The 14,947-nt window shown below is 44.7% G+C and overlaps 1 protein-coding gene across 8 annotated transcripts in view; it reads left to right on the forward strand.

The window, feature by feature from the left end:
* LOC102979815 (transducin-like enhancer protein 1) overlaps positions 1-14,947 on the forward strand; it is an 87,141-nt gene that overhangs the window by 52,116 nt on the left and 20,078 nt on the right. For 6 of the 8 annotated variants that reach the window (XM_028493852.2, XM_028493853.2, XM_024126882.3 and 3 more), the window contains 6 exons: positions 4,036-4,152; positions 7,594-7,647; positions 8,130-8,282; positions 9,900-10,044; positions 11,074-11,264; positions 12,736-12,812. In XM_028493852.2, coding sequence (XP_028349653.1) covers positions 4,036-4,152; positions 7,594-7,647; positions 8,130-8,282; positions 9,900-10,044; positions 11,074-11,264; positions 12,736-12,812 — 737 coding nt within the window. The remainder of the gene's footprint in view (positions 1-4,035; positions 4,153-7,593; positions 7,648-8,129; positions 8,283-9,899; positions 10,045-11,073; positions 11,265-12,735; positions 12,813-14,947) is intronic. The other 2 variants (XM_028493855.2, XM_028493857.2) reach the window with 1 other exon arrangement.

Raw genomic sequence — 14,947 nt, forward strand, 5'->3', positions numbered from 1 at the left:
CAAAAAATCATCATGGTTTTCAAATTTTAGCTTGTTTTGAAAACATAATGGGTTTTTAGATCTTGATATGCTCAGATTTGTAATATCCCCCGTGGACTGTATAAAACTTCTACTTTGAGTTCTTACAGAAGACATAAGGTAAATAAGATGATTTTGTTTGGTTCTTAAGAAAATTTTTTAAACAAAGGAAAACTTATATACAGTCTGGAAATCCCAGTTCTCAGAACATTTGTAGAAGTCTGCCCAATAATTACAGTGTTTGAAAAAGTCTGGCAGATGATTAAATTTTACCAGCTGCAAGGTGAAATAAAACATCAGGTTTCTTGGCTAGAATTAGAGTATATCAGTCAGTGTGGTAACACTAATTCTCATGTTGATTAAAAAACTCTGGCAAATAAAAATTTGAAAGGGGAATTTTACTTGATGAATGCTGTTTGGTCGATACATATCTTTCAAGATATGGACTCTGGGAAGAGAAGGCTGCAGCAGCAAATAGGTCTGTGGAACCACTGTTCTTGGTGGTTGATGTGGCAGGAAGCCAGTGCTGTGAGTACCTGGGCTGCGTTGTTGCTCTCTGCTGGGGTCTTTTTTAGTGTGCATCTTGGGTTGTAAATGGCAGGATTCATGAGTGGAAAGCCAGGAACTTGGGACTGTTTTCAGGTCATTTAAAAGTAGGCTGTAAAATGTTCTTTTTTTTTTTTTTTTTTTTTAATGTTCACAATTTTGTTATGGTGGGCATATAACCAAGTAAATCAAGGTGTGTCTGTGATTAGGAGGTGGGGGGAATCAGAGATAGCATGCAGTAGGCATTATTATGTCACATTAGAATATTCAGCTTAATAGGTTAAAGAGCCAATGTGACTTTTAAATGAGAAGTATTTGGGGGTCAAGTATTTGGGTACAGGTATTTGATGTATACAAACCGAGTTTAAAAATCACTTCTTCTGGGAGCACAGGCAAGTTGACTTAACGGATAGTGCTTCTTGACTTTAGGCAAATTGCCTCCCTCTCTGAACATCCTCTAGATAAATTGAGGAGGATGAAGAGGATGAATATGTGTTAAGGTTGCTTTGGCGTCTTGAGAAGTTTGGTCCTAATTATCTTCAGTGTTTAGAATGCATGACTTTTTCAGTAACTTAAAGCAAAGCAACCTCAGTTTTATTCTTTTTACAAACAGGCTCTTCTGAAATGTTGATTAAATATTAAATTTTAATGTTAAATGTGAGTCTGTCTTCTCCTCATTCAAATCTAAGAAATCAAGGTAAAACCCTAAATTTTGAAGGATCCAAAGGATATTCAGTCAGTACCCATTCTTAAAATATGTGTCAAGTGGCTCAGAACAACCATCAAAATGACTGTATTCCACTTCTGAGCCCTGAGGAATGTGACAGTACGTGAGAACAAAACGCGGCACGAGGGAAGAAGACTTAACGGTATTAGGAGACGTCCAGTACTACCCATGTAGTCACTTCTGGGTTTCTGGGGAGCAAGTGAGGTAACCATGAGGATTAGGGTCACGTAGGCAGTAGTTAAGCTAGACTGTTTTTCTTGCCAACAGCAAAGGAAGTCCATTAGGCTGGAACTATCTGCTTAAGTCAAGAGCAACAATGAAAGCAGTGTCAGGGCTGGAGGATGTCAGGGGCAATTACACACAGCAAGCAAGTTTCACGGGAACAAGGGTAAAAGAAGGTGGTTCGTCTTTGGTGGGACTGCAGCGTGAGCCAGGCACCCCCTGACTCTGGACTGTGGCTCTCCCAGGCCTCTGCAGCCCGTACTCTTTGCTACCTTGTTTTGAATCAGTTTTACAGCATCAAAGGTATGATGAGACATTTCGTTTTGTAACTTGTCTCAATCTTCCATCTGAATGGAGCCAATTTTCAGATAAGCAAGGGTGCTAATTACCAGCCCCATCTAAATTTAGAAGAACTTTCAGAGCTTTGCAAGTCGCATTCAGATTATAGGCCTCACTTAAGCTGTTCAAACGGGAATTTAACTTCTGATATGGAGACGCAGAAGCCTCAAAGCTTGACAGGCTTACAGGTCCAGCCAGAGAAATGTTATTTTTTCTAGCAGAAATTGCATTGTTCCTAATAGGCGTGTCGTTTACTTTTATGTTCACAGTACCGCTTGACATTCAAAAACTCAGATCATTAAAAAGCTGTCTTTGGATGGCTGAGTGGTTTGGATGCCCAGTGCTAATTACAGCGGGAGGGCTACACAGGGGACCCTGGGGAAGGAGACTAACTTTTAAATTATGAGTGGACACCAACTCTATGCTACATTCTGCTGGGCAAGTGGGTAGATGTCAAGTTGAGAATGATACAGCCTTGCCCTTGATGTATCTGGTCTGAGTCTGGAGGAGGAGACTTCGGGGCTGACATAATCTAGAACACAGACAGGTGTGTATGGACACTTTTCCCACATGAGCTCAAGCTGCTTCTCCCCTCCCCAGCATATAAGCACTTTGCAGTTTTGTTAAGTCTCCTGCGACCTGTCAGGCTGTGGGTCTGGGTCAGAGGGGTTAGTTTTTAGCAGATATTTACCAATGTAATTAGTTCAGGGATCCAGCCAGCTCACCTTTCAGCCCCACACTGAGCTCAAGACGTTATTCTGAGCTTCTCTATATTGAATTGCATTGGTCCCTCCCCCCTGCTTTTATGTAAGCCTCCTGGCATTTGTGGAGCTTGAACGGTCGTGAATGAAAGCTCAGCTGCTTCAGAGGCAGCCTCTGAAGTGGGCAAAGAGGCTTCAGAATGCCTTCTGGTTCCCACTTTTGATTTCCTCCTGTGTGTGGTTGAGCTGAGAACGTTCCCATGGTGGGGTTCACGGTTTTCACGGGGGAGTTTTGAGAGCCAGCCACCTGGCTAATTTCCTTGGGCTGGTTAGGAACGAAGACCCATCCATGTCCTCTAAAAATGGACCATTAAAGATTTGCTCATGGTACGTACTATTGCATTAGAGGTGGTCTAACTTAAAGGTTTCCCCAGGCCCCTTCTATTTTATATTGTGGCAGAGAAAGGTTAACATTACTGTTTGTTGGCCCTGGACTCCCCGATTTAGTTCTTCAACACCTTTCAGAAATTGAGGTTATCTGGGCTTTGAGAAAGAAAGTTTTTGCACAGCCCATTCAGCATTGTTCAAGGCAGTAACACATCACTGAACAAATTGCCCCCTTGCCTATGCTAATCCCACGCTTAAAAGAACTCATTGTAACATGTTCTGATGCTTTAGCCCCGAGGGGAGATGGGAATTGAAGGGATGTCACATCGTGTCATGTGACCCTCAAATATCTAAAATGCCTGTTTTCTTTGGGTCAACAGTTCATACTCAGCACATGTGAATGAAAGTATCCTGTGTGGTTTGTGGAAAAGATTAGCCCTTGTTCCTGCTTTTGTGTGTGGGAGCTGGCCTTGCTGTTGAAGATTCACTGGCTGGAATTCCTGCTTTGGGTCTTAAATTTCAGGGCTCTTGGCAAGGAACACCAAATCTTATTTTCAACAATAAATTAGAAGAACTCAAAAGAGTTCCTTCATTGTTACTGTGGAAAATGTGATTTGCCTTTTAGGAAACCATGCTGTTAATCCCACCCGTTCTCTTTGTGTCTTTTTAGAGAGGCACACATTGACTCGTACAGTCACAGAATATGTCTAATAGAGTGATCTCAGGTTTTGCTCATAGGCCATTCTTATTCCTGACCAGGGAGTCTCAGTGGGAAAGAATAAAAACACATCCACATATAAACAGCAGGCTCCCATTTCTCTAACAGCAAACAGAACAGAAGAACATTTTAAGTGAGCAGGGCCTGAAGGATCCACCAGGCTTTGGATGGCTTGAGTGCATAGTCAGGGTCTCCCTTTTAAGTGCTTAAATCTCTATAAATGTTTGCCATCAAAGTCTTCAGATGAGACAAATTAAATGGAATGAAAGGCCATGTAGGCATCACCTTTCTAAACCAGCTATCACATCCAGGTGGGGTTTTCATGTATACAGGGAGACCTGGGAAGAAATCTTTGATTAATTTTTTTTGTCTTGCAGAGTAACTCCCTCTTGGTCTCAGACAGTCTAAGAGGCACAGATAAACGTAGAAATGGACCCGAGTTTTCCAATGACATCAAAAAAAGAAAGGTGGACGATAAGGACTCCAGCCACTATGTAAGTAAATAAAGGACTTGAAATAATATTGGTTTGCTTCCTTGCTCAGCTTCTAAGTGAGTATACAAAGGACTCTAAGATCTTAGTGACAATTTCACATCCCTTAAAATAATACTATCAAGAGGATAGATTCTTACATTGTAGGATATTATTTCCATCTTGAGTTGTAAATTATGCATCTGCCAGGCTCAGTATTAAATTTTAGCCTTTCTGCTGTAGTTACTCATAAGACGGAATACAAAATTGTAGGGCTGGCTTCATGGTGTGCGGCCTGTGCAGCTGCACTGGCCCTGGTCTTGCAGGGGCCCCGCCTCACCATTGGTTTCATGCTCTGCTCTCCACCTTCTTCAAATTCTCAGTTTTGAGGCTAGGGCCTGTATTTTCATTTTGTCCTAGACCTTGCAAATTTGGTAGCCTGTCCTGCTAAAATAACAAGGGCAAGAATTTGGTGTCACCAACTACCTTTTTGAATGCCATTCTGGTAATATATTCAGGCTCGTATTAGGTCTTAAGGCAGAGTTCGTCCTCTTCCACAGAGAGCAGTATAGTGATAAAAGTCCATGGTAAAAAAACCCAGAAGAAACATTGGGGGTGTCTCGTTCAAACACTACAGATGAGATCACGCGACTGGATGTGAGGACTCTTGACTTAGATCTAGCTAATACCGCATTCACGAGGAGAGCAAACCAAGCCAAATGGCCATTGGTTCTGGTCTCGGGGTCATAAACATTGCAGCTGACAGATGCCTTGTAGTTTCCTTGTGTGTCCCAGAGTGTCTGTTTCAGGATGCACACATTCTCAGGAACAGTGTGGGAGTAGAATTCAATTTAGGCCACTCCCCACTGCCCCTGGAGGAAGAAGTGTCTACCTCTGGCTGGCTGCTGTGCAGGCTGTGTGGAGGTTTCCACGCGAGACCTCTGTTTCCTGCGGGCTGGCGCAAGCCAATGGCTAACTGTGGGTAACATTTCTTGGGCAACATCTCAAGTTAGCGTCAGGTACTGTGTGCTTCTACGTGGCTTGTTTCATTTAACTCTCAAAACAACCCTGTGAGTTTTGTACCATCCCTCCATTTCATTGATAAGGGAAGTGAAGCACAGAACTTTTAAGTGATTTGCCCAAGGTCAGAATTAGCGGCACAGCCTGGAGACGGTCTGACTCCAGGATCCATGCTCTTTATCACCATGTTAGGATTCCCAAAGTGAGAGCCTAGGATTGGATATTTTGCCAGAGGTCCTCAAATTGGTCCATACTTTGTACCATAATGACATCCCAAGAACCCAAGTTGTTGGTCTCCCCACCACAGCCCAAGCCTTTTTAGCACATATTTGCCCCTTATCTTTTGCCCAGAGCCAGTATCCCACACAAGTACGTTTATATATGGCATCAACTGTTAATAAGCTAGTCAAGAAAGTGCACGACATACAGAAATTTGCAAATTTGCCAATGATAGAATTCCAAGTTGCTCTGTAGATAAGTTATTTAGTAGTGAGGGATCTAGAATCCATAGCTCTGCATGACTTTTTTGTAACCTGTTTGTACTAGGTATGTCTAGTTGTGTAGGTAGTTGATGGTGATGTATTGAGATGATGTTGGAGAACCTGGGGCAAAGGACTCAGACCTTAGATGTTTGATGACAGGTGTATACTGTACTGTGAAGGTTTAAATTTGCAGAACGGTCCAGTACAAAGCTAAGATTTAAATTTCAGACTACTTAAGGACTCACTGCACAGTTCCATTATAATAAATTAGTTATTTGCTACCTTTTGCCAGTTTGGTCTGTACATTACATTAACTATTTTTATACTGGGTTTTTTTTTTCCTAAAGGGAATCCCCTTTGGCTTATACTTAGTCACCACCACTCTGGGTTTCTTTCTTTCTTTTTTTTTTTTTAATCAGTGGGTTTTTTTTTTTGTTTGTTTTTGTTTTGTTTTGTTTTTTGGCCACACCGTGTGGCATGCAGGATCTTAGTTCCCCAACCAGGGATCAGATCCATGCCCCCTGTAGTGGAAGTGTGGAGTCCTAACCACTGGACCACCAGGGAATTCCCGCACCCTGGGTTTCTTAACACCGGACAATGTTTGTGCTTTTCTGTGGGCTTTACTAAGAGAAAGTAAATTTTCTGTAGTATTAATTTTTTCTTTTATTGCATGAAAATATTTCTTTCAATATCCTGTTATTTTTATTACCCAGGCTTCCTCATTGGTTGTAATCTTTTGTTATTGCTAGTGAATTGCATGGTGCCTTTATAACGATGACTAAAAGTATATCTAGTAACACATTATTGAAGAAAGTAAATTGGGTCTCCCACACTTAATGCTTTAGGTATGGCTAGATAAAACCTTTAAGACATGAATTTAGAGTTGAGGGTACCTTTCTAGCTGGACTTGGGGGCCACAAAAAGCTAATGGGTGACACCTGCACTTGTACTAATATGTCTCCAACATTATTTGTGTATTCTTGACAGTGACATCAGTAAAAGAATTGTGTAGATCATAAACCAGGGGCCTGCTCCTTTTTGAGAATAGGGCCCATTGCGATAGCCTATTTTTCCGTATGTCCATTGTATTACTCTGCAATAAAAGACATTTAAGGCCTTTTGGCTAAGAAAGTAGACTTCTTCAGCCTGCCCTGAATTTGATTTAGGAATGATCACGTTGAATTGAACAGCTTTTCTGAAGCTTTTTCAAACTCAGTGCATGCAACCTTGGAGTTTCCTCTGATTAGCCAATTTTATGGCTTTATGTCAAGACATTAAAAGCCCTAACGTAGGATGCCAGGGCCCTCCAGATACTGCCATCCTATCTTCCTTCCATCTCAAGAATATTCCAAGCTGATTGCTAAAGAGCTTTATTCTTATCATGAGGTTAGATCTTGGTACATTATTCCAGCCAGTAGCTAGCTTTGTTGTTTGTAGTTTTTTGTTTCCTTTATTTAATTTTTTGTAGTAACTAGTAACCCCATGGGAACAGGGTTCAAGTTTGTCTTTATAATTATGAATTGTCCATGAACACTAGAATTGTTGGCAGCCTTCAAGGTGATACACAAAAAAGGAATGACGTGAAATTGTGTTCTTAATTTGAAATCCAGTGGGGAAAGTTCTCTGAGATAAGGATGTGCAGATTTCAGATTATAAGAGAGATTCAGCTGCTGCAAACATTTATTGAGCCCTTACTGTGCGCCAAGTTTTATGACTTGCCATCACCTGTTGTGTACACATTGTGATTGTATAGCTGGTGTGCTGCTGCAGCAGAGTTTCCTTCCTGGGTCTTTGCACCTCCCCAGGTCAGATGCGAAGGGGAGACGGTGGTATTAATTACCAGGACTGGCATTCTGGAAGGGAGCCCAGGTCATTTGCTAGTCTGTCTGCTACCAAGAGCTACAGAAATTTAATTGAGCCTCAAACCCTTTAGTAAATGGCATTAAAATTTATTTTTTTTCAGGACAGTGATGGTGACAAAAGTGATGACAACTTAGTTGTGGATGTGTCTAATGAGGTAACCATTCTCTTTATCAAACTTTATTTTCCGAGTGACTTGTGAGAGAAAGGAAGTGGAACCACCATATTTTGGTCTTTTGCAACTTTACACGTTAAGGATTTAATGGTTGTTCATGGATGGAACAATAAGTGTCTAAAACCGACACAAACTTTTGTTTCCTTTAAAAAAAAAATCTGTTTCCCTAACCATTTTGGATTCCTAAGTTGGTGTCTGGTGTTTCTTTCTGTCCCGTGCCCTCTGGGCAAAGTATTTGAGCATGAGGGAAGATATGATTGTTTCTAGATTTGTTTCTTTATGGTGTCTTCATGGGTGCACTCACAAACACCATCTTATTCATTGTAATAGCAGTATTAGGTGCACACCCTCAAATCCCCCAAATCTAAAGGACTTTCAGGGCTCTCCTTTAATTTGGCGAATTGGTGTGGAAAGATCCGTCCATTATAAGTGAAATCACGAGCCCTTTGCTTGTGCTTGTTGAGGACCCCTCGTCTCCACGAGCAAGCCCCGCCCACTCACCCAGGGAAAATGGGATCGACAAAAACCGTCTGCTAAAGAAAGACGCCTCCAGCAGCCCGGCATCCACCGCCTCCTCGGGAAGTTCCACTTCTTTGAAATCCAAAGAAATGAGCTTGGTAGGTCATAAGAACTGTCACTTGCCTATTTAGCAGTTTAGTTTTCTCGGGGAACCAGAGGTTCCCTAAAGTATTTGAAATGTGGTGTTTTTACTAATTGAGAGTTACATTTTTAAGGGTTTAAAAGTGAAGCTCAGGGCTTCCCTGGTGGCGCAGTGGTTGAGAGTCCACCTGCCGATGCAGCGGACGCGGGTTCGTGCCCCGGTCCGGGAAGATCCCACATGCCGCGGAGCGGCTGGGCCCGTGAGCCATGGCCGCTGAGCCTGCGCGTCTGGAGCCTGTGCTCCGCAACGGGAGAGGCCACAACAGTGAGAGGCCCGCGTACCGCAAAAAAAAAAAAAAAAAAAAAAAGTGAAGCTCATCGTTCTGCTTTCTGTCCCCGTGGTGATTACTTTTGCCCTCTGGGTCGTCTGTTTTGGGCCATGATTAGAGAGAGATAACAAGCTTCCATGCCCATTGCCTTCTTACTTGGGGGATATGTTCCTGGCATAGGCTCTCTGAAACTTCCTAGTTGGCAAATGGTTCAAATGCCTTAGGTCCTAAGAAGTCCTCATTTTCTTGGTGCACTTCCCCTGGTTTTAGACTGACTCATCCTGTTGGGCCATGTTGTGATTGGGTTGCTGGGCAGAAGGTGATGTACTCAAGGTGGCACCAGGGGAAGCCTGGAACTCGGGGAGGGATGCGGGTACATCAGGCCCATTCATGGTTTCAGTCATTCAACAAACATCGTGGAGTATCTCATCTCTTCACTCACCATAACTGCACCATAACAACCCTGCAGTTAATCCCTACACTAGTCCCTCAAGGCATTATCCCATTTCACTGATGGGGAGGGGAGCTGGAGGAATTTGCCAGGTTTACACAGCTCGTCAGATCCAAGGCCAGAGGGAACTGGGGTCTCTCTAGCCCATGTTCTTTGCTACCCCAGAGTGCGTCTCAGACTGATTAAAAGGACATGAAGGGTTAAGCTGCAGAAGAAGATGCCCTGTGACCCTGTTACTATCTTGACTCCTGAAGGCCCCTGCACTAGTGGGTCCACTCTGGTTACGTAGGCAAATGGGTGAAGCTGCTGAATGCCAAAGAGTTATTTTTTTAGGCACATCTCTCAAAATGATAGGACTAGGTCTAGGGCTTTTGCCTCTGAGTTGCTAGTTTGCTTCTCATCAGATTGATGGCTCCGCTGTCTCTCACTGTTAGTCTCAATCCCACTACCATTAAGAGGCGAAGGTAGAAAGGGGGTCCTTCCTCTGGCATTCTCGATGACCGGGGCATTCGCTTCTGAGTGACCGGGAACTTTCCTCTGGGTGGTCATCACTCTAACTTGGCCTAGATCCAGAGTCCACAAGCCTGATGAAAAAATACTTTTTAAAATAAAATCTGCGGAGGAAGGAGTGTGATCATGTTCTGTGTCTCTAGCTAGAGTTTTAATTCTGGCAGGAAGAGGAAAGGTCAACATTTCTCCCTCACAAGTTAATGCTGTCAACATTGTGTGGATTTATGAAAATTGGCTGAGGGAGTAGCTAGAAGGTGCCCAGTGCCCCAGCTGCTGTTGTGATAAATTGTGTAATATGGCTTGGATTAAAAATAATACTCGTTTAATTTGTTTAATGATACCAGCATGAAAAAGCCAGCACGCCTGTTCTGAAATCCAGCACACCGACACCTCGGAGTGACATGCCAACGCCGGGCACCAGCGCCACTCCAGGACTACGTCCAGGCCTCGGCAAGCCTCCAGCCATGGACCCCCTCGTTAACCAAGCGGGTAGGGCATTGCCCCTTGTGGGCTGTGTTTTGTTTTTCCCTTTCCCAACTTGATTCGTCAGTTCAGCTCTCATGCAGTTTCCTCGTGAATATGAGATGCACTTTCTGCCCCCCTCCCTCCTTCCTATCTCTGAAAAGCCATGATAAGAAACAGATGTTTGTCCTTGGGTTTCAGCAGCTGCACCCTGTTCAGTCTCTGACTGTTTACATTTGGCTTTTCTTTTATTTCCAAATAATCCAAATCCCAGGGACTTCAATAAAGTTTCTGATAATTATTCCGCCTGTAAGCTCCTTACCAAACTATCATTGTGTGTCTGAGTTTGCTAATATTGACTGAAACAGCCTGTCTGACTGGCCCAAGTGTGCTTCTTGCTTGCTTTAGTTGGCCGGTGTTCTGCCGGTATATCCCTCGGAAATCACGGTCTCTCCTTCAGGAGAAGTTGGGAGGGTTTCACTGGGACTCCAGCCCCTGAATAAACTCATAACTTTTAACTTTATCTTCCACCCTGGCAAAGGAAAAATGTAACACTCTGGGTCCAGAGGAAGAGAGGCCCCAGAATATTCCCCCTAAACCTGTGCTCTGGTTTACATAAATCCAGGATCAGGTTTTCATTTGGAATTGGTAGCAGGTAATGGAAAGTTTGGGCTGAAGGAGAAATCTTGGATTTTATCAAGAAAACCTTCTTTTGGTTTTAAGTCAACAGGTGGTGCCTGTGCCTTGGTTAGCCTTCTGTGAATTGGGTGCAATAATGCTGCTTAATCTCCCTGGTTCCCAGTGTTGCCCAGTGTACCGACCGAGGAGGAAATGTGTGGGCAGTTCTTCCGCTGGGGTCCATTCTTTCCTGGAGATGAATTCAGCTCCAGGGAAGAAGGGACCCTGTGTAGGATTTGGAGTTGGTACCCCTCTGCTCCCCCCAGCCTTCTCTCCTCCTTCCCTATAATGAAGGGCACCGAAGAGGACCCTGGAACTGATGGTCAGGCTGGACCTGAGCGGCCAGGTGAGTCACGTGCAGCTTGTGCTTCCTTGCAGCGGCCGGCCTGAGGACGCCCCTGGCGGTGCCGGGTCCGTACCCTGCGCCTTTCGGGATGGTGCCCCACGCGGGCATGAACGGCGAGCTGACCAGTCCCAGTGCCGCCTACGCCAGCCTCCACAACATGTCGCCGCAGATGAGCGCGGCCGCGGCCGCGGCCGCCGTGGTGGCCTACGGGCGCTCCCCGATGGTAGGGATGGCGGGGATGGCAGGCAGGCAGCCGTGGGTGGGCGCAGGCAGGCGGGCGGGACCCGAGGAGCGGCCGGCGGCCTGCAGTCCCCACGCCTGCAGACAAAGACCCAGTGTCCTCGCTGTGCCCGCCTCCCTCTTGTCCGCCTTCATCGGCATGCCGCTTCATTAAGTTAAGGCCAAACGCTTTTTGTTTTACTGTTTTTGTGGATGAAAAAAGGCAGTGTTTAGGAGCTACTTCAGCGGTTCAGGGGACATCTGGTTTTCTCCCACCAAAGTAGATTTTTTTTTTTTGGAAGGCGATGAAATGACTCAAGTAGCTCACAGAAGCCTTTTCATTCGTTTCTTGAAGTTGGTTTTCTTTTTTTTTTTCCTCTTTAATTCTTAGGAAAAAATATTTGAGGAGCCATAATTTTCTCATTCCATGCTTATATTATTCTTTAAACCCAATAGCGTGACTTAGGTGTAAGAAGTGATCTCAGCTCAACAGGGAGAAACACAAAGGGACTGAAACCGTGGGGCAGGTTCTCCTTCTTGTCCTGCCTTCTCCCACTGTGTAAATGGCCTCATGTTTGACCAGGAAGAGACAGAACTGCATGTGAAGGGGAAAATTGACCATGTAGTCCTTGACTGCATCAGGAAAAGGGACTAGATTGTAACTCATAGCAGATGAAAGTCCCTAAGTCATTTCTGTTGGCTGTTTGAAATATGTCACGTGCATTTCTCTCCTCTCCCTTCTTCATTACCTCCAATAACTTGGGGTGATAGTAAAGTTCATCGTTTTTTCCCTTATGTTGTACTACTAGGAAAAGCTGTGCAGTGGAGGGCGAGATAATTTAAAGCAAAGGGGGCAGCTGAGGGACTAGGTACCTTCGTTAAGGTGCACAAAACAGAGCGTCCATGCGTGAATTTCTAAGCAATGACTTAGACCAGTGGTATGAAACGGGGTGATTTTGCCCCCTAGGGACATTTGGTCATATCTGGAGACACTTTTGTTTATTAGAACTGGGGAATGCTATTGGCACTGAGAGGGTAGAGGCCACGGATGCTGCTAATTATCCTGCCATTCCCAGGCCGGCCCCCAACCAAGAACTATCTGACCTAAAACGTCGATAGTGCCGAAGTTGATAGTCAGGTTGTTCTGACTCAGCGTATTGCTCTTTGTACTTGTTTGGACGTGTAGAACATCCTAAGTCCACAGGGCGTGTTTACCGTGGGAAGCTGGTTCTCGATGCACGGATCAATCACACACCTTCCTACTTCCCAAAACAGAGTGTCCTGTGTTATTTAGAGGTGGCTGTATTATTTTTTTTTTGCATTGTAATCGTTCTTTTGAGAAATGCTAACACGTGTCCCTGTTTCTGTTTCTGTTGCTTTGGGGATTTCTGAGTTTCTAGTGAAAAGTCTTTAGAGGTGTCACAAAGTGCCTACCCTGCATAAACTGAGTCTGCGATGCCTTATTCTGTTTCCAGGTTGGGTTTGATCCTCCCCCTCACATGCGTGTACCTACGATCCCTCCAAACCTGGCAGGAATCCCCGGGGGGAAGCCGTAAGTACCTCTAACTCTTCGGTTTTATTGTAAAGGCGGTTACTTAGTCATGGGTATCAGCAGACTTGAATTCCAAAGGGAGCACAGGCTTGGGCGTTTCCAAGGAGATTTCTAGTGTCTTTTCCTGAGGAGTGTTAACACTTGCTATAAATAGGCACCTGGTAGGTGTCACGCCTCTGTCTTCTCCCTGTGGATGATGTCATGCATTTAGTTATTTCTGGAGAGAAGCTGTTGGGGACAGGGACGAGGAGGGAGGCGAGAACCAGGGGTGGTTGGTCCTCCTTGCTTGACCCTTCCTCAGAAAGCTGCTCTGCTTTGCCATTTGGTTAGGGGGTAGCTGCTGGAGATTTTCCACAGCACTGTGTTGTGGGCAATAAGCTGTCACAAACTTGAAATCTCGGAAATGTGAAACGTGCTGTTTCTTTACCCGGCTCAGTGCCACCTTTTCCTTATTTTGGTCGAAATGGGAGTTCCGTGAAAGGTAGGTTCTGTTGGATGCCAACATCGGGGGTTGACCACCCCCCCTCCCCAGGAACCCCAAGTAAAGTTTTGCTGGGTGCCTTCCTCTGAGAGATTATAAAGTGCAACGTGGCTTTGGTGAAGAAGCAGGAGAGGTAGGTTAAAGGGCAAAAGAGCATTCAGAATTTAAAAAGCCCTGTTGGTTATTCTTCCAGGGTCACTTAAAATCACCTGTTTTTCCATAATATCGGTAATTAGAAACGTGATTTCAAAGAATTCCTAAAGTTCTCAATTTTTGTACAAAACAAACCTGAAATGTGAGAGTCTGTCTTACTTCTCAGCAAATACTCTCTTCCCCTAGGATAGAAGATGGCAGAAAGCCAGTTCCAACTCATTCATTTTTCCAAATAGAGGTACATGTCACAGGCCTTCAGGTTTTTTTTGGTTTTTTTTTTTTTTTTTTTGGTTATACCTTCTACCTTCGAGTGGTTGCTTTCAGCTATTACTCATGCATCTGTTGCATATTGCATTATTTTGAGTGGTCCGTTCAACTACCCGGTCATCCTTCTGTGGTTTTCATTGCAGCCTTGCATCAGACAGACCAATAGCATGAGGAAAGATGGAATTCCTTACCCCGTCATCTGCGTTTAGAAAGCAGATTCCTGGTGCTCCTCTTTTCCTGCGTTATAGTATCTGTTTCACGGTAATTTGACTCATGATGAAATGAAGCTTTGGTTTATACTAGGAACTAGTAGCAATATTTGGAATTTATGGTGACATCTAGGCCCAGGGAAGAGCAGGACTGGGAAGTGGGGCAGCATTGCATATACTTTCTTAGCTGGTAGATCTTTTCTGATTGAATACTTGTGAGCTACTATGTTGTGTTTTCTTGGGAATGCCCCCCTGTGTCCAGCCTGGAATGCCCCAGGGCACTTATGGGTTTTTACCTGTGGTTTTGCTGGCAGTGTAGCTAGCTGTTGTGTGTCCTACTGTCTGGTGAGTGGATAAAGGGCAAATGGGGACTTCCCTAGCAGTCCAGTGTTAAGATTCCACGCTTCCAATGCAGGAGGCACAGTTTCGATCCCTGGTCGGAGAACTAAGATCCCAAATGCCGCGAGGTGTGGCCAAAAAATAAAGAAGAAAACGGGCGAACAGTTAATGTTGAGCCAAGGTGCAATAATTAATAGTAACTGATGAATCTTCAGGCAAATAATAGGCAGCTTAGGCCAAGTTCAGTGAATCATTAGGGAAAGCCAGTTTCAAGAGTCAGAGCTGTGGGGAGTTTCCAGCTGCTAAGACGACACCCGCCCCCCCACCCCCCCACCCCACCACCCCCACCCCCGCCGAATGTGAAATATGAGGCAGAGGGCATGGGGTGAGCAGAGCTGGTCCTCAAGGCTGGTGTGTGGGGGAGGGTTAACTTAGACCCAGTTCCTAACAACTGTGTGTGCAATTAGACACAAAGTTTACACCTTCAGTGGATGGCAGTACTGGTGTCACGCTTACTAGAGCCAAAATAGTCATGTCCTTGACTTGTGAGAACCTTGGATTTCTTTGTGTTCACAGCTGCGTAAGCTAGGACCACGACAGTGGGCAGAGAGGCAAAGCTGTGAGACGCAGGTACGACGGTGCTTTTCTCCCCTTGGTCAAAACGGGCACTGGGCTGTGGATCCGAG

The sequence above is a fragment of the Physeter macrocephalus genome, chromosome 9 (assembly GCF_002837175.3).
Source record: "Physeter macrocephalus isolate SW-GA chromosome 9, ASM283717v5, whole genome shotgun sequence".
In the NCBI taxonomy this organism is placed as follows: Eukaryota; Metazoa; Chordata; class Mammalia; order Artiodactyla; family Physeteridae; genus Physeter; species Physeter macrocephalus.